Source organism: Phalacrocorax aristotelis, chromosome 2, assembly GCF_949628215.1.
Source record: "Phalacrocorax aristotelis chromosome 2, bGulAri2.1, whole genome shotgun sequence".
Lineage (NCBI taxonomy): Eukaryota > Metazoa > Chordata > Aves > Suliformes > Phalacrocoracidae > Phalacrocorax > Phalacrocorax aristotelis.
Window position 1 is genome coordinate 91516481 of NC_134277.1, and position 22439 is coordinate 91538919.

General features: G+C 42.2%; 1 protein-coding gene across 2 annotated transcripts in view; it reads left to right on the forward strand.

The window, feature by feature from the left end:
- Window positions 1–13657, forward strand: part of VWC2 (von Willebrand factor C domain containing 2) — a 59320-nt gene extending 45663 nt beyond the window's left edge. For both annotated transcript variants that reach the window (XM_075084331.1, XM_075084332.1), the window contains exon 4: window positions 13187–13657. In XM_075084331.1, the coding sequence (XP_074940432.1) occupies window positions 13187–13338 (152 nt within the window). In that variant the 3' untranslated portion in view covers window positions 13339–13657. The remainder of the gene's footprint in view (window positions 1–13186) is intronic.
- Window positions 13658–22439: the final 8782 nt, after the last annotated feature.

The window sequence follows — 22439 nt, forward strand, 5'->3', positions numbered from 1 at the left end:
AGACATCATTGCAACCTCCATTATATGAATTTCAGCTGCTTAGATTGTAAGCTTGCCCTTACTAAAGACAGAGGGCTCTAAATGAGCCCTGACTTCTCCCAAAGGTGCGTCTGTATCCTGCTGTCTGGCTGGGACAAACTGTTGCCTCTCCCTTGCCAAAACAGCCAGCCCTCTGATGTTACAGTTCATGGATAAATACACAAACCAGATTCCTTGAAATCCCTTAAAAAGCTGCAGTGGGAATATCAAAGGAAACATTCAGCTTATCATCACCTTACATTTCCTTCTCTAGACCTTGACTGAGCTGAAATACATTCATGTACGTAGCAGTCTGGCTGCTCTAAGGGGACTGACTCCTTTGCTGTGCTCTTTCCACTTTCACATGCCTGTGTGATGGAAGGAAAGAGTGTGCGCTAATAACATCACAAGAGAAGAGTATTGCAATATTAAATATTGGCCTTAACTTTGCAGCACATGGGAAAACAAGTGCTGAATTCAGACACCAGAAATTAAGAAGTTGAGCAATACTATGTGGAAGATTTCTTTTGGGTAGTGCGTATCCTTTTATGTCTGCCCCTGTGAGTGACATGCAATTTCTGTGCTGCTGCACTTCTCAGAGATGAAAGGATTTGTATAGCTCACAGACACAGTCTTTGCATTTAACAAAACCTGTTCCCATATCTTGCGTAATTCATGTCTCTCACTTCAAATCACCTGTCTTTCCATCTCCACGAAGAGATGATCCCTTAAAATAATTTTGCCAGTCACTCTGCCTGCTTTCCTGCCTTCTTCCTTCCTGCTCACAATCCCACTAATTCAGTTTCTTCCAACACCAGTGGCTTCCTGCTGTTTTGCCTTTGCAATGAATCACCCTTTTGTCTACTGGCTTCCCGTTCTTCCTACCGCAAAGCATCTCTGTTAGCCAGTTGTTGATTCACAAGTTGTGTAAGTGTGATGCAAACGGAAACAAGAGGGAATTAATTTCTGATAGTGATGGATTTCCCTGTTGCAACTTAATTTGCTTAGTACCTGATTGCATTTCTAAACAGCTGTCTTTAGACATAGTCCTAATTTGAGTATGTGAGGTCTCCTCAGGAATGGGGTCTTAAATTTGCAGCTCTGACTTCTTGGCAGTTTTTGATCAACAGAATAGAAACTATTATTTGGTGCACCCGTTCCTATACTGAGTAGTTCTATGGTCTAAATTGCTATGCTATTTTAGCATCTCAGTCTTTATTCTGTGCAAGACCTCGATAATGTAAGAAAGCGGTACAAGCCCATGTCAGAAATTGGGCTGAAATGTGAGGGGGCATCTGCATGCTGGTGAGGGGGCAGCCTGCAGACCAGGCTCATGAACTGTTGTGGCAGCACCTGTCTGAAGGAGGTGCAACGACTTGCCCCCTGGAAGTGCCTCTTCCTTTCCCTCTGTACATGGGGGCTGCAAATGGCTGGCTTGGACCAGGTCCTTTGGTTTTAGGTGGCAAAATTGGGTGCTGAGTGACGTATCGCCAAGGCCGTGGCTGTCCAGGAGGAACACAGTGGAGTAGAGACTGATGCCAGACTTTCCCGGGGTCACATCCTGCTGGCTGTGGGAGCATAGCGGCTCAGGGTACCAGCGGCAGGAAGAGTGTGCTCTCACAGCAATATTTTTCTGGTATTTTCAGCTTCCTGAATGGGTACAAAATACGGTCTTTCCAAAGCAAGCTGTCTGGGTCCTGTGCTCCATAACCACCGGGGGAAAATCATTAAAGGCAAAGAAAAGGTAGAATTATTGATTCAGCAGCATGGAGAGCAAAGCATAACCTCTCTTTTGCTCATAAAAATACTGAGAGTTTCTCAGTTTTCAAGTAACTTGGGAACATCTTAAAGTTGATAAAGAATTTTTTCTTAGGAAAACTTAACACCTCTGTTCTTTACAGGTATATTCACATAATATTAGCGTCATGTTAAAATGACCGGCAATTACAACTGTATATTTTGTAAATTTTCACACCTAAAGATAGTAGTACTTCATTATGACTGGTGAGTAGACAGGTTCTTCAGTGCCCATTCTGAGTCCCATGCACTACACCTGTTTTTTAGAAATACAGCTTTTATTTCAGTAAATGAAGCTAACAATGCATGGCAAAGGGTGTTGTTAGAATTCGTTATATTTTGAAGTGATGTATGACGTGTGACAGTTACAGTTCAATTTTTTAGCATAGATCCCTGTCGCTTCCATCCGTGTAATAAAGAGCACTATTTATCTATTTTTAGGAGGCAGGTTTTTTGAAACATTCTAAATAAAAAAGGTAGAAGGAGGAAGAGATGGTGGTCAGTCCTCAGTATATATTAAGGAAAGTCCTTTGTGAAACTCTTTTGTTGTGTTTTAAGTCACAGTCGTGCTGGGATCATTCTCAGCCGAGTTCCTACCTTTGGTCATGTAACTCAAAGGAAATCAATAAAATGAGCGTAACATTGCAGGTACAGTCCAGAAACTGCCACAGACCCACGGGACACGTCTCCAGGTATGGAGCTGAGCCGTTCTGATGTGCTGGATCCGCTGCTTATTTCTGTTATTGCACAGGCTTTATTCCCTCTAGGGGTCTCAACTTCTGTTCCCTTTTCCTGCAGTTGACAATGTTGCTCAGAGCTTGTCTGTGCGAGAGGGTTACACGGGTGTCTGAGACTCCAAACCACTGCTCCTCCGGTGGAGATGCCTTTTTCTGATGTCAGTGTGTATCACTTCAGCAGCAGATTACCTAGAGAGAGCCCTCTTAGGTACAGCTGTACAACTGCATCCAGAGCAAGCCAGCTCCAGTGAATTTGGATGAGGGGCTAGAAACCTGTCTGTGTAGGCAAGCCCCTGAGGCCATAACCAAAACAAAAAAAAAAACCCAAAGCGTCGGTTATGATGACAAAACCCAAAATAACAACAAAAAAGCCAGAGCAAGCCCTTGTAACACGCCTGATTTTGCAAGTGGACTGTTTAATTGGGAGAGTTGTCACTGTCTGCTGCGACAGTCTTTCTGGAATTGAATGACGCTACATTCAGTATTTTGAAATAAATCATTCTCAGTAAGAAACATAACCCCTGATTTAACCGTATTCAGTGTATTTATGCTAAAATGGGGTGAAAAATGGCTGATTTTGTGCCTGATAATGTTTTGTCGGTTTGACTGAATAATTTCTTGTAGCAGTATGTAGCCACTAGGCATCCTTGCATACCGTATTCTTGCTACACAGTGTTTCATAGTGACTGGAAAAACACGCTGATTTAGATTCCACTTCATTGGCAAAGCAGCATTATACTGAACTTTGGTAGCACTTTAGCTTTCAATTTTGTTGAAGTCTTTAGGGGTTTTTCCATAAAAATACTCAAAATCTCTTCCTTCATTAGCATCTTGCATTTAGTATGTGTTCCAGGACACATGCAGTCCTGTGCATTACTGCCCGAGTTACTGTATACTTCTCAGTGACTTAACTAACCTGCCTGACAGAGCCTACAGCCCACCAGTGCTGCGGTGCTCTGCCTAATTAAAATGGGCTTTCAGTTGCAGTGTTTGCAGCAGGTCTCTGATGCATTACATTACCGGCCTGTAGTGCATGCTTTTTGGAACTGCAGAGTCTATTTAAATTTGCATAATAGTTTTTAGGATAACTTGTTGAGGATCTTTCAACAAAGGCATTTTACATGGTTTGCTTAATCTGAAGAGTAAGCTGATGGTTTCCAGCACAAAGAAGATGACTTAGGTTTGAGCAAGTCTTTCACCAGGCCCCTGACAACGCTGCCAAGCCCAGCAGGGTCACTGGGACGAATAAAAAGCCAAAGAAAGGGAAGGATTAGCCCTGTTAACTTCAGCAGCAGAGCTTTTAAGTCCCCGTGCCTGAGTGCTGGGGCAGGCAGCAGCTCACCCCCGTTGCAGCCCACCCAACGTCCCACCACCGTGGTCAGTCCATCTGTCCCCACGGTGCCTGGAAAAGCTTCTGCAGTTTCTGTAACCAAGGAAAAACTCCGCGATGCATCGGTTTGTTTTCTGAGACCTGACCACCCTCTCTGGGCTTCAGGCGTAGTTTCCAAGCAAGTAGCCGATGCTTTTGCTGCGTACCCCTGCTCCCATGCAGCTGCCGGGCTCCACTCCACAGCCAGCAGGATGCTGTGCTGCCGGGCACATCCAGAACCAAAACCACCCTCCTCTCTTCCAGGCCAGGCTGGTTGACCGTCTGGCCTGCCTGGTGCAGGGTGGAGGAGAGAGCTGGGAGGAGCACAGATGGGGGGCTTTCTGCGGATGTAACATCAGTGAAAACCTGGTCCCAGCAGGCAGGACTGGCGGTGAGCTGGGCTGCAGGTGAGCAGCACCAGCCCCCAAGTGTGTCTGTTGTCTGAAGCATCTGACGAGAGATTTCCTGGTGCATTCAAGCCCAGTGTCTAATTTCCTAATCATCTGGGTGGTGACTGAGCTGCAAGAAAGCTGAGCAAGAAAATTGATGCACGGCTTGCTGGCTTCTAAGTGTTTCTATAATTTTCTGTAAGATATACACAGTGTTCAGCTCATGTCTAATTGGTGCCGTTTCTGGGTGGAACACAATATCCCTTTACAAGTCGTAGGACTCTTGAAAATCATTTTAAGTAGAGTATTCACGTCTTTCTATATTTTCTCTGATAAAGGAAGTTGTTTGATGTAGTTTATTTTTATGGCACTTGAGCCTCCTATTTAATTGGGCCCTTTCATGCTCCGAAGCTTTCTGTTTGGCTCATGCGGTATTGGATTGTGTAGTGTTCGATGTTCCTTTGCTTCTTTTTGTTAGGTACACAAAAAGCAGATATCTGCAATTCTGTTCTCTGAATACACATGAAAATCCAAGGGAACAGCAGCGGTGGCAGGATTATGGACTGTTCCCTTCCTGCAACCAATTTCTTTCTGTGCAAAAGTAACTGTGCTGTCCTGACTTTGGTAGCGTTTGGCATTGTTATTCCAGGGATGCTAATGTTACCGCAGAGTGCAAGGCGATGGAGAATCAGAGTTGAGACAAAGCAGTGGTGGAAAGGATCAGTCGCGTGGCTGTGGTAGCTTTGTTTTGTGTTCTGTGGGATTTTTGGATGCTTCTCCAACTTCTAGGGCTGGAGCAGGAGCAAAACATTAATCAGTAGTGCTGTCACATCTGATAAATGAAAAAGGAAACCAACAGAACTTAATCACAAACAGGCCTTGTTAGTCTCATAAGCAGAATATTAAAACTCAGCTCTAAGTAAGATTATAGCTTGTTTTATCTTCCAGATTAAAGCACTTACTCACACACTCAAGCACACTTACCCAAGCTTTGATAACCACTTTGTCACAGCAGTGCCTCTGAGGACTTGATCACCCCATTTAGTTACAGGAGAACTTCATCGAGCTTTCTTCTGTCTGTCCAGTCACGGCAGATGCTGCTATGCCCATCCTTCTAAATTATTTTTAATTGTTTTGCCCTTGGCACATTTTCTTTCAATCTGTCAGTTCCCTGTGCATCTAACAAGACATGACTCTAACAGAAGGAGATGTTTTATTATTCTTAAAAGCACCAAGGCTCTATCTAGCATGAACAAAATGCTGCTTTCCTGAAAAGTAGCACATTGCACACACTGCCATTTTGTTGCTTCCCGTAGCAGCTAGGTAAAATTGCAAAATGGGTGAATACCTTTATTTTTCCTCTTCCTGTCATATATAGATATACACATTTACTGGAACTCTATTAGGATATTTGCCATGGTTCTCTGGCTGCCAGTATCTTAAGGCATTGATAAACCACAGAAATAGTACATGGTTCTTCAGGGTCCCAAATTGCTCTTAAAATTGGGTCTACCTGAATCCTCCTTCTGTAATTGAAAACTCTCTTTTGGACTTGGTTCAGTAGCGTCCAAAGGTACTGAGGCGAGTAAAAGGTTGCACTGGATTGGGAGCAGTCAGAATTGTGACAGCAGCAGGGGTGATGAACTTATTTTTGTGAGAGAATGAGAGTCTGCTGTAATCCTAGTCACAGACTACTTTTGCCAGCTGCTTTTTGTGCTTTATCTTCCCAGCTGACATTTTGCAGGAGATAGGCGTATTTTATATATATATACCCACATGAGAGGGAAACAAAATCAAGTCAGGGAGATACAGTCCCTTTAGAAGAGATTAGAGATTGGAAGGGCACAAAGTAGGTACCAATACCATCTCGGGAGGAAGTGCTTAGATTTGAGAGGGATGAGGGAGGTAATGCCTGCATCTCCAAAATCTTGCTGCCGTGGTGCAACGTGGCAGAGCAGCCTTATTTTGTCTCACCATGCGGCATTAGCACGTTTCAAAACCCATCTCAAGTACCTCAGCAGGTGCGTAAGGGGCTTTGTGTCCCGGTGTGCTGGGAGGCAGGAGCAGCCACCCTTTATCGATGGGTTGGTCTTTGGCTGCCTTAGCTCCCCAGTGTAACGTCCAGCTGGGGTGCGGAAGAGTCCTTGGTTTGGTGCTGTGGCATCCCACATCATCTGCAGCGGCAGACAGCTTGAAATGCAGACAGGGAGCTTATCTACAACTCTTCTTCCAGCTCCATGTTTCATTAGTCTCTCTGGCATCTGCGGTAGATCCTGGAGGAAGTCTCGAAAGGTCAGAAGGAGAAAGATCTGTGTTCTGGTTTGGCCCCAGTCAGCAACTAAATACCACGCAGCCGCTTGCTCACTCCCCCCACCCCTGTGGGATGGGGGAGAGAATCAGAAGGGCAAAAGTAAGAAAAACTTGCAGGTTGAGGTAAGAACAGTTTAATAATTTAAGTAAAACAATAATAACAATAATAATAATCATCATGGTGATATAATGCAAAGGAAAATAACAAGAGAGAGATGAATCCTCAGGAGGAGGGAAAAAAAAAACCAAAAACCTGAATCACAAACAATACAACTGCTTACCACCCGCCGATCAATGCTGTTGGTCTCTGAGCTGCAGTTGCTTCCCTCCCCCGGCCAGCCCCTCCCAGGTAACATACTGGGCATGACGTTACATGATATGGAATATCCCTTTGGCCAGTTTGGATCCGCTCTCTCAGCTGTGCCCCCTCCCCTCCCGGCTTCTTGTGCACCCGGCAGAGCATGGGAGGCTGGAAAAGTCCTCGACTAGTACAGGCACTACCCAGCAACAACTAAAACATCGGTGTGTTATCAACATTGTTTTCATACTAAGTCCAAAGCACAGCACTATGGCAGCTAGAGTGAAGAAAATTAACTCTATCCCAGCTAAAACCATGACAATCTGAAAGGCGGGAGTCAAAGGCTTCACTTTCCCTGGCAAGTTCCTGAAGTTACTGAACAACAGGAACACTCTTGCTGTACCTGGAAGACTGTCAAGTAGCATTGCTGGAAAGCAAAATTTTTCTGTAATGCAGAAAGGCAGCAGCAGATTTGACTGGAGTGTAATGAAACCTATGTTTCTAGAAGATTTCTATCTGGTATAAAATTCATAGTGTCGTGAAAATGTCAGCTCAGCTTTTTCAACAGTGGTCGCAACAGAAAGGCAACTGTCAGGAAGTAGGAGGGAAATGGGGAACAAAACCGGGAATATCGCTGAGCTACTGTACAAGTCCATGGTGTTCCTACAACTTGTGTGTGGTGCGCAGGTCCTGTCCTCACCGCCCATAAAGGAGGTAGCAGAACTGGGAGAGGTTGGGGAGGTCAGCAGGGACGGTGGGGGTGCAGAGCTGGCCTCCTTAGGCTGCAGGTGAGGTGATGGGAGGGAAGGGAAGGATGATACAGCTGATAAGCTCATGAATGGCATGGCAAAGAGGGGTGGTTGTTATTGCCTCTTCCACTGGGAGGATCTGGGGATACCAAGTTTAGGCAGTGGGTGGAAGGTGTCGGACAACAACAGAAAGCTGTTCTACCCTGTGCGCAAGAGCTGTGGACCTCTTTTTCGCCAAGTGCTGTTTATATGGGTTCAGCAGGATGTTGGGAAGGTTAATCATAAATCTGTTAACTCCATCCATTAGCTCAGCACATAGGAGGCAGTCACAAAACCTCTGATTCAGGAAGCGCTGGAAGCTGGGTGCGTGTGCTTGCTCTGTCCCCGTATGCTTCCCCATGCATCTCCTTTTGGCCGCTGCAAGTGCTGGTGGGCCTCTGATTTCTGCCAGCACAGCCATTTCTTGAATTATGTTATGGTTCTCAAGACTTCCAGAGTGAAGCATAGTATCTGTCCTTTCATATTGCAACTGTTGGAAAACTATCCACGAAATTTGGAAAAAAAAAAAAGTAAAAAAAATAAACGGGCTAAGCTAAATGGTAAGGTTGTGTCACTTACAAAGTGCTGCCATATCACAATGATGAATGCCATAAAACTTTTGGGGTAGATGGGACTGCTGTCAGGTACCTTGGAAGTGACCTGTTTGACTGCTGCAAGGAGCTACTAAAAGGGCAGCTATTAGGGAGTTCAGTATAAACCAGAGCCCAAAGCAGTCTTACATCAAAGCGTTATATTACAGAGGTTGTCACTGTAGTTCTAACTGGCAAAAATTTGCCATGACTTATTCTTCAGGCAAACACATTAACTTGAACAGTTTTCTTTGTCCATAATTTGGTTTAGCACACGATGAAAACAGTTGATTAAAACACACAAATAGCTGTATCTTATATTTTTGAACTGATTGGAACACGGGCCCATGCAAAAGCAGGGGCGAGCTGCAGAGGAAGCGGGTACAACTCTGTAGCATACAGCTGTGGTTTTGTGGAAGGACGAGAGGAGGAGGAGGAGAAGCTTCAGAGAGCCTCTTGCAAGTTTGTCAAGGTTACAGGTGCCACTGCATCTGTAGGTGAGTGGCTTGGGCATTCTCTGCTGATAATTGGTATCGGCTGTTTTCTTCCGAGATAACAAAATTTGCATTTTAATTAGGTGGTTGCATTTGTCAACACTGAAGCATAAAATATAAGTAATTGGGGGCTTTTCACAGGACCACCATATGGACTTTGGAGAAAATAACAATAGCAGCATTTACCCCAATAATATTTTTAAACTTTTTTAGTTTTTCAACATTTAAAAGGCAAGAATCCCATTTTAAACTCTCAGTGAATTAACCACCAAATATGCCTTCCTAGTTCCTTATATCCCAGTACAAATGTTACTTTTGGAAGCTAGGATTCACTGTTTTGGATGTGGGGAAGCCGAGAGCTGCATGCCAATCTGGCGCTCAGTGTGAGAACTGAGGATCTGCACTGAACTCACTGCTTCGAGACATCGCAGAGATGGCAGCAACTGTGCCTTAGCCCTAGGAAAGAAATCTCTGCTGATAACAGCATGGTATGGCTCAAGCAGAGTCTGACAGCTCGAGTACATACTTTAGGAAAACAAATGATGTCGTGGTAGATTTCAGGCTGCGCTCAGAATTGGTACAATATGTCATATTGAATTCTCTGCCAGATTTAAGAGTGATACGGCAAAATCTTCATCTTCTACTGTGAAGACAGGCAGCATCACTGACTTCCTCAGAGCTGTGTAAGTGTATACAGTTGGGGCCCAGGAGGTTTATACTATAGATCAAACAAACTTAGACAAGCCACTGCTGCACTGAGCGAGTACCGGGTGCTGAAGTCGGGCAGAGTAGTGGTGTTACCAGGCAGGAGCTCAGGAAGCAGGCAGCCTGCTTTGTAGATGAAGGAGGAGAAATTCACTCTTCACTGCTCCTGCAACAGCAACACCTAGTCAGAAAAGCCACCACTGCTTTGGAGTTGGAACAGCCCCGATTTTCTTGAAAATGCTTTTCATGTGCCAAGTCAGGTAATTTTGCAAACTTTTTAAAACTCACAAAATGTCTCGCCCTTTGTGACGGGAAGCTGCAAATCTTACTAAATCAATATAGACTGCCCTGTTTTAAGTAAAACAGTAGTTTCAGCAAATGCCATGCCTTCAGGGCAGCTTATCCACCCTGAATGTGGAGAAGACACGTGCTCCTGCCTCCATCTGCTAAGGGAGAGCGAGAAAATGGCCCTCTTCGGTCTAACATCAGCCTTTGTGTGCCCACTCTGCCTCCCTGCCCTACTGTCTGCTTAAAATCTTCAATTGCTTAAAATCTTCAATTCCTCAGCTTCTCCACTGTCCATTTAGACAGATGGAGAATCAGATAGTCAGCTGCCTTGTCGGCACCATCCATCCGAACGGCAGGGGCAGGGGAAGGGCTGCTGGAGGTGCAGGTGCAGCCGGGGCAGCCCCGCACTGAGGGTCCCACTGCTGCCGCCCACTGTATCCCCCATCACTGCAGACTGGTCTTCTCTGGCCGGTCCAGCCGTGTATGTCTGGTTTCTGTGACTGCTTCTCAGAGGGAGAGGAAAGGGAGGAGCATCACCTGCTTGGTAGGAAGGGAGCCACAGGACAGGAAGAGCCAGGACTAGCTCATACAGCTTCAAAATTGAATGAGGTTTCAGGTGAATCTCAGGGGTTTTTTTTCCCTAGAAGAAGCCTGAGGATTTGGATAAATGATAAAAGGAGAGCTATGGAATTATTTTCCCGTGTTTGGATGCTATATTGTATCGACATTTATGTGCATGGTGTTGCTGGAATATAGTCAGTTCAGCCTTTTCATTGATGATGTTTTCTGTAACATTAACCACAATATTGTGCGTACGCAATATTGCAAAGAAAAAGATGGGGCAAGGATTCCAGTTGACTGTTGCCAATGTAGGTACTATATAGGATTTGCAGCTGCAGTAATGATAGGTGCAAATGCAGAACCAGAAAATAGGCGCTTTTCTGTAGAAAAGTTGCATGATACTAACAAAAAAAAATCTAGCTTGCTCAATAACATACTTCGTTGCTGTCATTCAGTTTTGTAGGGTCCCTTTCTCAAGTAGATGGTTATTACTCTTCTGTAGATTTATCAACGCAATGACTTTCCCTCATACTAAATAGTTTAACATTTTAAGGCTAATCAGTTGTATCTTTACATTTAATAACTTTCTGGTGTAAGAAGGACTAGTCACGCATGGCATTAAGGTGCTGCTAATTGCGAATGGAGGCATTTACATTCTGAATCCTAGTGAATTATATTATGTTTGTTGCACTGTTTTTAGGTCATTCTCTGGTTGATTTTTATAACAAGTATAGCCTGTAACATTTACTTTCCCAGAATGAAATAAATCCTGCACAGGGGATTGATATCACTTGTTCCTCTTGTGCCTTTTACATAGCGTTTAAATTTCAAGTGGACTGGTAGGTTTCATACAAATTCTCCGTGGAAAGCAGATTCCGTTTTAATATTTTAACTCTTAATATCATATAGCTTTGAAAGTGATGGGGCTATTACAGGCCAGCATACAAAACACACAGGTGTCTTTATCTAATGTGCAGGTTGAACCCATCTTAGGATGAAAGTTTATTAGGTGCAAGAAGAATCCTGTATTTAGCTAAACGTAATTAGAATTATGTAGATTACAGCTGAAATCTTTTAAAGTTCCACTGAGGACAACATAGTTAATAATGCTGCTTTATCTCACCTGAAGGCTAGGGCACCTCCGTGTGTGGTGGGACCCAGGAGCATGTCTTCTACCCCAAAGTCCTCCTTCCTGGGTTTTCCAACGCAGTGGTACTTTGCATGGACAGACTGAGGGGGCTGCGAACACAAATGTACCACAGTAACATAAAGTTAGTAAAGCAGGTAACTGCACATGAGATATGCTGTATTTTGCGTCTTCATCCAAAGCTCTGAATGGGCCAGAAGCCACCCAAAACCAGGCAAGAAGCTGCATGTTAGCGATCTTTGTCAACAGTCAGTCCTGAAACAGAATACTGGCTTAAACATTCAGAGGATTAATGGGTACATTTTAGTGAAGCAAACTTCTGCAGGTCTTGCAGGTCTCTTCTTCCCCCATCACTGAGGAGAAGCCTTCATTACTGTCAATTTGGCAACTAATTCTCAGGCTGCAGTGTCAGTATGCAAACACATAACTTGATCCAAAGAGGTAACTATTAAAATTGATTTGTAAACAATTTGGTTTGTGTTTTAAAATGTGCAGCGTGCACACACCTTTGGTTTTCAGAGGAAGCACATTAAAAAAAAAAACAACATTGCCTTAGAAGAAGAAGCCACACTGTTTGCCTCAGGTCTTACAGTAGAGCCCTGGCAATGAAAGACTGAACCTCACCTGTGATTTATTCACTTGCATGGCAAGCAGATTGGCAGTGGATAAGTGTTTTGCACACCCATATTCTTTCAAGAGTTTCAGCTGTGTCTGATCAATATATGCTGGTCTCTACTGGACATCCCGCCCTGGTGGGTAGTGGTACCAAAGTGCTGTTGAGTGGCCAGGCTCTGCCTGAGCAGCTGTTGTGTGTGCTTAGTGAAAGGAAGGGCCAAGTTCCCCTGAGGTCATGACAGTGTATAGACAGTAGATGATGGGTAGGGTTTAGTGCTGCTTTACAAGTGCGTGTGGATTTTCAAGGCAGAAATAGACTTCTTTTTTAACAGAACTGTAGATAATACAGCACTTGCAGCCTTCTGCGGCAGAGAGATGCGAGGATGTCAGTCACCTTTTGGAAGAACAAGATTTGTCTTGTGAACTTTGCACTGATGGGTTGTTCTCCTGCCTCATCCTTGGAAATGAAGTTATTTCGGTGTAGTATGAAAAGGGGTGTTTGTAGACTTGCTGACTTACACAAAATGGAATGTTTCGTTTTATACACAAGAAGCATCTTCATTCAGAAGAGGCTGGAGCTATTCCATTCTACTGGAAAAGAACTATTTTCTCATGAAATGGAAAATAAACTAATCTGATACTTTGGTTACCACACAAAATACGATGCTTGTTTCCACTGGAAAAAAAGTAGTAACATTTATAATCAGCTCTCTAGTGGCCTACAGTAGCACTGTTGCATTATCAATAGCTGGCTTTTTTTCTAGCTTAAATCTGGATTCATCTGCATCGTCAGATTGAGCCCAGGTCTCTGTCACAGTTGCATGTTTCACAGAAAGGCTTTATTACACCTTCCCCTGTGGAGTGCAGGATAGTCCGTACTGACAATGTCCAGCCGCATCGGAGGGCAGTGTCCTTGCTCTCTTTGCTGCTTTTATGCCTTGTGCATGATGGTCGTGTTTGTTTAACGTGCCCAGCGTTAATCACTTCGTGTTAGGTTTTCCATGATCGAGACTAAAGCTGAACTATGCTGGATTACAGTGTGATATGGGTATCGCATAATAAACTCTTTCCTTTTTTTAGGCCCGAACTGCTTTGCAGAAACCATTGTCATTCCAGCAGGCCGGGAGGTGAAAACTGATGAATGCACTATATGTCACTGTACTTATGAAGAAGGCACTTGGAGAATTGAACGGCAAGCTATGTGCACTAGACATGAATGCAAACAAATATAGGAAACCTACAAATCTAAGTACTTTTTGTGGTTTTTATAAATCTCACAGCAGTGATCACCCTAGATGACCCGGGGAAATCTGAATGACAAGATTCTGGTGAGAAGCAAAGAATAAAATATTGATATTCTGTTTTTCAAAGTAACATAATATTGCAAGGCAAAGAAGTGCATCTATTTAAAACGTTTGGACATAAGAATACCTGTCTTAATAAATGTGTTATTTTCACAGTGAGTACACTAAAATACACTCTATAAAATATTCTATGTATTTCTATGATACCATTATAGAGCTTAAAAATAAATGTTTTATATAGACAATACAGACTAAAGTACTGTATCATTGCCTGTCCCGTTGTATACATGCACCATGGCTAAAACATTACATTTCTGTTCTAGTTTCATCATATGTGGGTTTTCTTGGGGTCTTTGAGGTTTGGGGTTTTTTGGCTTCTTTTCAGTTTACCAGGCCAGGAAAGAGCCAGCATATGACAAAACTTTGACGTTCTCGCTTTTGACAAAAATGGAGTAGAATATGTTCTCAGAGAACATGCACTCATTTATGAATATTGCTGTAGCGTAGAGGTGTGTTAGCTCCTTCTCTTAGTTCCGGTGGTGAATATCTACTGGTCCGCAGCCGAGATGACTTGGAGCAGTGGGTAATACAAAACTGGTCTCTCATAGCTATTGTTATAAAAATATAATCAGATGGAATCAATCCCTAATATTCAGTTCAGACATAACACATTTCAGCAGGACAAATCCCTCTGTGATGTAAACAATATTGCATCGCCCAGCTGGTGGAAATGATGGTAAGTAACCACATGGCATCGTTAATGTAACGCATAATGGATGTGGAGAAGTGCAGCTTGGAAGGGCTAGAGCAGCCAAACGAGACTCCACTGATGGAGCTCCATGTTGTTAATCCATGGGTAGGAGAGCTGGTCAGTAACTGCGCCATTCCCTAGACCCTGCTCTTACCACCTTGCTGGTGCTGGTTCAATTTTTCGGTTCTTTCTGGCAATCTGTATGGGTCTGTGACACCCTGTGTCGAGGAAAAAGGTTTTGAACCAGCTCTTCGAATGCATCAGAGGATTTCCAGCACAGAAGCTGAGCTTGACTACATGTGAGGTGAATCGCATTTCCCTGCTTCAGCCAACAACAGCCTTTGCTTAGATTCATTTTGGTTTTAGTTTAGTTAATCACCAACTCCTACATTATGTCTGCTTTAAATACTTGTTAAGACAACGGCTCAAGAAAACACTTAAACATGGGCTTACCTTTAAGCTTTTGCTAGAGGGAAGACTTGATGAATCAGTATCTAAAACCAAAAGACTACTGCTTAAATTCCCACCTGCCCTTTGCCGCTTACTCCCATGGTGTAACCTGGTTACCAGGTTTGCATCCACGTGAAGTGTCGTTTTCTGGTACTTTTGCCAGTGACTTCAGTGCATCCCAGTTATCACTGCACGTCTGTGTTTTGAGCATGTGTCTGCCTGTCGTTGGCCGTTATTTTCTCCAGTTACGGTATGGGAGAGGAAGGGGAGTGACAGAATCGGAAATCAAGGAACCATCTCTTGCACAGACAGTCCTGTGGCAAAGTCATGCGTGGTGTTAGTCTAGCCACAAGAAGAACGGGAGAGGGGAAGACAGATTATTGGATATAAACAGTTTTAGACTGCACAAAAATCAAGTAAATAACAACTTTCCCTGAAGTGGATGTGCACATATGTAAACATTGTACTGGAAATGCTGTTCTCCAGTAGCTGGAATTCCTAGCCGGGACACAGAAAATATTATACCTGGGTTGTCACTCAGTCTGCTGGTGGCAATGGAGGGTGACACAAAGTACAGATATTTTTTTTGTGGAAGAGGGGAAGAAGTGTTTCATCTCTCATTTGTACCTAGATCATAAGTACACTTCCAGATGCAAACATAAATACTTGATTTTGCCATTTTACAAGAAGAGTTACCTCATTCATTGTGCATTCATTGTACATCTCTCATTAACACCATTAAGACCATTAATGGTTTTCCGTCCATGTCTCCTCGAGACGAGTGGAAGTACCTACGTAGGAAGTAGCTGTGTGACAGGAGTAAGAGCAGAGAAGGTGGACTTGCAACTCAGTGGGGGATTGCCTTTCCAAATGGGCTGCTTAGTGTCTCCTTAAGAGACGCACATGCTTTCAGTGAAATTATAAGAGACTCAGGATTTGCATCTTTCAATGTATGGCCATAATGCTTAAGCTTTTGGAAATGCCACCTCAGACTAGTCACCCTTTGCTTCTCCTTCACTGGAGGTTCTTGTAAAGCCTTGTACTAGGGCTTGAATTTCTGTTCTTTTGGGAAGTTCTGTCTTTATTGAAGTAGTGAGTGCAAAGTTAAAAGATATTTTAGTGTGTGTTTCTAGTGTAGCTTTTATAAATATTTTCTATTGCATATTTTTTGCTAAAATAGTTTTCCATCTGAAAGACGGATGTCCTGGTACCAACATACTAATGTCATCTTTACTGTAGTAATAGGTTGGTCTTTTCCCATTTTAGATGGAATTTCCTGGGCAAATTCATCTTAACACCCAGCTCTGTGGGTGGTTTCTTAAAGAAATCATATGTTGAGATATAATTCTCTTTTTGAGAAGTAAACTTCAAGTCTTTTGAGATCCCTTTTTTTTTTTAATGTAGTGAGGTAGAAGTCATAATGAGCTTTGGACCTTCTGTATGCTGAGATCCCTGGCCACATCCAGCCTTGGCCTGTAGCATTACCACATGAGAGCTCTTTGGTTATCCCTGAGGTGGGGAAATGGGCTGAGTGACTCCTTACGGGCAGATCTCACCAGCCTCACCCAGCTGTGGAACCACAGTTGGCACGCCATGTGCTGTGGGTTAGCCCTGGTGGGTAGCTAAGCACCACACAGCCGTTCACTTACTCCCCCACTGCCCGGCCCTGGTGAAAAGGAAGGAAGGCTAAAAGCAAGAAAGCTCATGGGTCGAGATGAAAATTATTTAATAAGCAGAGAAGTGGAAGAAAAAAGAAATGATGCGTTGGCAATCACTCATGGTGGGCAGGCCAGTGGACAGCCAGTTCCCAAGCAAAAGATAGCTAACCTTACCCAATCATCACTGTCTCCATTTTGCTGCTGAGCAGGACGTTATATGGCATGGAATATCTCTTTGATTAGTTCGGGTCACCTGCCTAGTTGTGTCCCCTCCCAAGCCCTTGCGCACCCCCACTCTACTCGCTGAGGGTGAGTGAGGAACAGAGAAGACCTTGGTGCTGTGCACACACTGTTCAGCAACAGCCAAAATACTGGTGTGTTATCAGCATTGTTTCAGTCACAAATCTCAAACAAAGCACCATACCACCTACTACGAAGAATAACACCGTCCCAGCCAGACCCAGTCCATGGTGATACCACTGGCAAGCACAGCACAGAGGCAAGCGCACCGGAAGACCCTGAGAGCCACACTCCAACAGTACCTGCACCAAGCAGTGCGTGGGCCTTCGGCAGCGGAGCTGGGGAGCTGAGGTTTGCAGCCTGCTGCATGATGTCGCTCCACATAGACAGACGCTTAAAACAGAAACCTTCCTTTCTCTTTATAGGAATGGACAATGCAAATGTGGACATTAAATGATTTAAAGTTAAAAACTAGCCATTATGGAATGCCGTTGGAAACCATTCACCTTTAAACTAATTTAATCTCTAAGCAAAAAAAGCAGAACTGCTGTGGCGGCCACATGTACTTGTCCAATGTTATGATTTGGTCACATAATATGACCCATTTGGTGATGTAATATACCGGTTCATATTTAACCTTAAAAAATAAGAGGAAAGCCATCGGCATCATTTCCAGTGAACCAAACTCCAGAGACTATTGGCTTCCCTGCTGAAGCCTGGGTACTCAGCTGGTTTTTACTTCAGTGCGAACAGTACTATGTATCCTGCATATGAGGAGTTCTTCAGCTTTGCAGGTGGGTTGTGTCTGTAAAAGCTGTATTTCCGGACACATTGATAGCTCATTAATAATTTTATATTTTAAGGTCTGTTGCTTGGATAATGAATATTCTTCTCAGATGTTCTTATGTAGCTGCATTGGCATGAACATGAGATCTCCGCTTCTACTTCACTTGCTTCTGCTTATTTCCCATTTGAAATCAAGACAAATTAATTCTTGGTTTGGCCTCGTCCATTTTTGTAGGAGTGCACTATACATGAATTTGGCTTCAAACCTGTGTAAGTAGGTGCCTGAAGAGATGATATTCTAGATGGCTTCAGGTAATTATAAAATTGCCCGGTTAGTGTGCATTAGGATTCTTTATACTACTCATTTAAACCACAGAAATGGAAGTGCTGGTATTCGGTATTCGCTTACATACTTACAAGAGATTTAAAAGGGAAAGGATAGAGAGAGGAAAGAGAGGAGATATGAGACACAGGAGCTGAGTGGTACGATAGGAGTGTTCAAAAAATGAAAAAGAGCTACAGTGTCATACGGGTATGTCATAGGGAGATTTTCGAAGAATATCTTAAGAAAAGTAAATGAGAAATGTGTTTGGGCACAAATTGAAATTCTAGCTGTATATGAAGAAATAAATCATACGGTAAAAGTGATTGAATACTGGATGATGTTGCCCGGAGATGTCATGGAGTCTCCATCCTTGAGGATGGTCAAAACCCGACCGGAGACGGCCCTGAGCAGCCTGCTGTAGCTGAACCTGTATTCAGCCAGGTATTGGAGTAGATGATCTCCAGAGGTGTAAAATTGAGGACCAGGTTTCAATGGCATTGAATTAAAGTCTTTAATACAAATAAGAAAGAAAAAGATGAAAGGTTCCCTCACTTTGGAAAACTCTCTTCTGTTCTTATATGGTGTAATATAAACTATACTGTCATGATTCTAAACTATTTGATGTTACTTGTGGTGGTAACTTTAATATCTAAACTATGATAGCTCCATAATACATAGGAGCCTTTGAAAGGCACGTATTATTTAAGAATCTAATGAAATCCAACTAAACGCTCCATTTATTCCCCTTATCAGACAATGACTTTTCTTCACAGCCTGTGTTACCCTGGGTTTTCTGTCTGCAAAAATACACCTTCTGCCCTGTATTCCTGCTGCATTAAAAACAAAACACAAACTGGGGAGACAGCCTTGAACTGACTATTACAGACTATTTTTCTGGCTATCCAAGAAGTCAAAGTTTTCATCACCTTTTGATAAAAGTAAGTACTACTTTAGAAAGTTTATAACTTGTTCAGTTTTGAGAAGACAGCCACTGCTTCCCAGAATCCTCTTTCCTCTTAAAAAATTGTTATGCTCATCCACACCGAAAATGTAAATTTTCGGTCTTTTGAAACGTCACATTAAACAACACACATAGCAGAGAAAAAATAAACATGACTTTTTCCCAGTTGCTCACATATAATATGTGTCTGATGCATTTGATATGCTTTAAAACAAATACAGGGAAACTCCAAACTTGTGTGTCAGTTATGAGTTACAGAGAAGTCAGAAGTTTTTATTGTTTACCAGTTGACGCTATGTAGAAATAGTGATACAGAATATTAATTAATCAGTAATAGGAAAACACTGACAAAATTAGCAGCACAAAAGCTGATGTTTAAAAACAATCAACTCTCAACTTACCAGAAGTATTTATTATGTTGTTCATGTTAGGTTCATTTGGGGCTATTAGCTAATAGTAATGCTAGTTCTGTAAGACATACTAGTTTGCTGCTTTTTAAAAGATCGTTGCTTTTAAGAAAAATACAGTATAATTAAAACTAATGATGAAAAGAATAGGCAGGCTATAGTAATAGTCTTGTTGAAGATGTATAATCTATCGATCGTAAATGTTGAGTTTGCCACTTACATTCGTCAGTAATCTTGTCAGTTTAGTAGAACTCCAGAATCATAGAATCATTAAGGTTGGAAAAGACCTCTAGGATCATCAAGTCCAACCATCAACAGCACCCCAGGCCTCCTAAGCCATGTCCTGAAGTGCCACGTCTACACACACGTCTTTTAAATACCTCTAGGGATGGTGACTCCACCACCTCTCTGGGCAGTCTCTTCTGGTGCCTGACCACTCTTTCAGTGAAGTAATTTCCATATATCCAATCTAAACCTCCCCTGACACAACTCGAGGCCAATTCCACTCCTTCTGTCCCTTGTTACTTGGGAGAAGAGACCAACCCCCACCTCGCTACAACCTCCTTTCAGGTAGTTGTAGAGAGCGACAAGGCCTCCCCTCAGCCTCCTCCAGACCAAACCACCCCAGAAGTTAGCCTGCTTCATGTTTCTTTGGCAAAAAGGGAAAAAATATCACACAAAGCAGTAAGCACTCAATTTCCAGCAGGATATAAAGCGCTGCTGTAGATTTTGAACAAACTGCAGAACCATCTACAAAAGAAGAGTGTGCTGAGTGTTTCTGTGTGCACATATTTTACCTCGTGGTGAAGAGGTGAATTTATGAAAAATGGTGAAGATGGGAATGCAAATACCAGTTCACACACAGTGTGGAAAAACAGCAAACACACACCTGATGTAACATGAGGAGATGAAAGCAAGTTTAACATGTAATTATTTTGGGGAATAGATAATCAAGGAAAACTTTTTTCCATCGTTTTATACACAAAAAAATGTCTGTCTTCTGGCTCCAACCATACAAGAGAGTAAATCCAAAATATTTGAGCAATGAGAAATGTCTATTTGTATATATACAGCATCTATGCATTGACAAATGAGAATTCTTCCCCTGGTTAAGCCAGCATAAACCAAGAGAAATTTAGAAGCCCAGGTCAATACTGTTAACTGAGATCAGGATTTCTTCCACAGATTGCACCGATGCTAAAGCATCTGTACTTGACTGCAGCCAGTGTCTGAGAGAGAACATTCACAAATACTTGTGTAAAGTGCTTTTGTTCATAGTAGGCAGAACTAAAAACAAACCTTTATAACCACTTACTTTACCTGCTCCAGCAAGCCTCAAAGGGCAAGCAAACTTTGTGAATTGAATTTCACCTATCAGGAGGACCAAAAAACATTGTTCCTATGCTCTGCTAAAATCCATAAATTTATGCATGGAGAAGAAAGTCAATATTCTAGTGTGTATAATACCACAGTGAAAACCGTATCAGATTTATTGTTCTTCCACAAAGTATAGATACAAATCTATAAATGCCTTTAATTGATGAAATTATCTGCCAACGAGCTTTCTGCTTCTGATGTGCAACAGGAAGGTAAGCATAAAAATGTCAAAATGCTGCTCAATCTATATTGCTGTTGCCCTAAAAAGCTGCATTCATTTCAGAGGGTAATTCTCAAATTAATTTGCTCTCCATACTGTAGGAAGTTCAGTATTGGTATGCTGTTTTTTTAACAAAACCAAAGTCTCTTATTTTCACAAAGACAATACTGCGCACTGGACTCTCTCCTTCGCCATTAACTATTCAAACCAATGCTAACTGATTTAGTGCTGTTGTGAGTGGGAACTTATGGACAAAACAGATGGATATGCAGTGCTTCAGCCTCATGTAATGACCCAGTGGTCTCTTCTAATTACCACACAAAAATAAGGGATAGGTAACCTTCAGTCAGTCTATGGGTTACAGTTAGAGTTTAATTAAATTTCTTAACTGCTAAACATTTTTAACATGCTCCTTCCCAGCTATGTATTTTTAAGCAGCATTTGATAAAAAGAACTATTTTATATATTCTGCTAGCCATGCTGTTTATACTAGTATTTGACCAATAAACAGTGTCACTCCGCAAAATCCTAGGAATGCTTGTTTTCCATTTTTTCCAAGTGCCTGAGCTGCGTATGTTTGATACAAAAGTTACTTTAGTTCATTCAAATCAGAAAGGCAAATCAAACAGTCTTACTAGTTACTTTCAGAGGTACTGGTTTCATTTTTTGTGTCCTTCACATCAAATCATTATATTTGGAGCTTCAGGCTCTGTCACATAAACAGCACATTAGTGGGATGCCTCTGGTATAGTATCTTAAGATAATACATTATGTTGAAAAATTACCTGTTAGATGTAGCACAGTGTTTCTTTTTATTCCTTTTTCAGGAGTACAGTTCCTGAAGACATACATACTTAAACCTGTGGTCCATATTTGTGCTTGGAAAAAACAAACCTCATTTTTCAGATGACAAAGAGCTAAAAACGGCCTTCACATCCAGCTCATTTTTATATATGAACTAGATAGGAAAAAGAGCAAAGGGAAAGAAGAGTATAAATTCTGTAATATTTATTAAGAACTTTGCAGTTTGCATGGGGTATGATCTGCAAATGCAAGACAAATAGGATTTTAAACAGGATTCTGTTACTGAATACCAACCTAAATAAGGCTCTTAATAAATGACAATGACAAGGAACGCACTGAACCAACCACTTAGTAATTCTCAACAGTCTTAGAAAAGTAAAGAAGATGAGTGTCATAAAAAGTACCATGGTATTTTATGTTACTGTTTGTTTTCTTCAGGAAAGAGCAAAAATCCTATGTTCAACGTGGTATCTTTAAAGGTGGAACAGATGACTGACCCAAGTGGAATGTTACATTCTTTGGGAAGAAGTTGCCAACCAGTCAGTACTGATACTATAATTCATCTTGAAAGAAAGGTTTTAGGATCTTTTTGCGTTTGAGGTGACCTTGCAACATTCATGACCTTTCAGTGCTGGATGTACACCATGAGCTGTTCACTATAATCCTCTTAACCAACGGCTGAATAGACAGGTAGCTGAAAGCTACAATATAGATCCCTTACACCAGTCCACGCTGAGAGGAGCTGAGGTCTATCAACAAAGGACTAAGTATGCAAAATACCTCTACTTTTGTATTTTCTTCTTGTGATTTAAATAGGTAGGCGTCTCCACTGGTATCAACCTAGGAGATATTCTACAAACCCTAAAAATGAAGTAGTCCAAAGTGGTATGATGTAAAACATTTTACCAATATGCTGATGAATCATTTCTTAAAAACAAGTCTATTCTAGTGATGTAACCAAAACGAACTGTACACATTTTAAAAATATTTATTAATATTACCACGTTAAAATACATAACAGCTATCGCAAGAGTGCAAATCCCTCAGCCG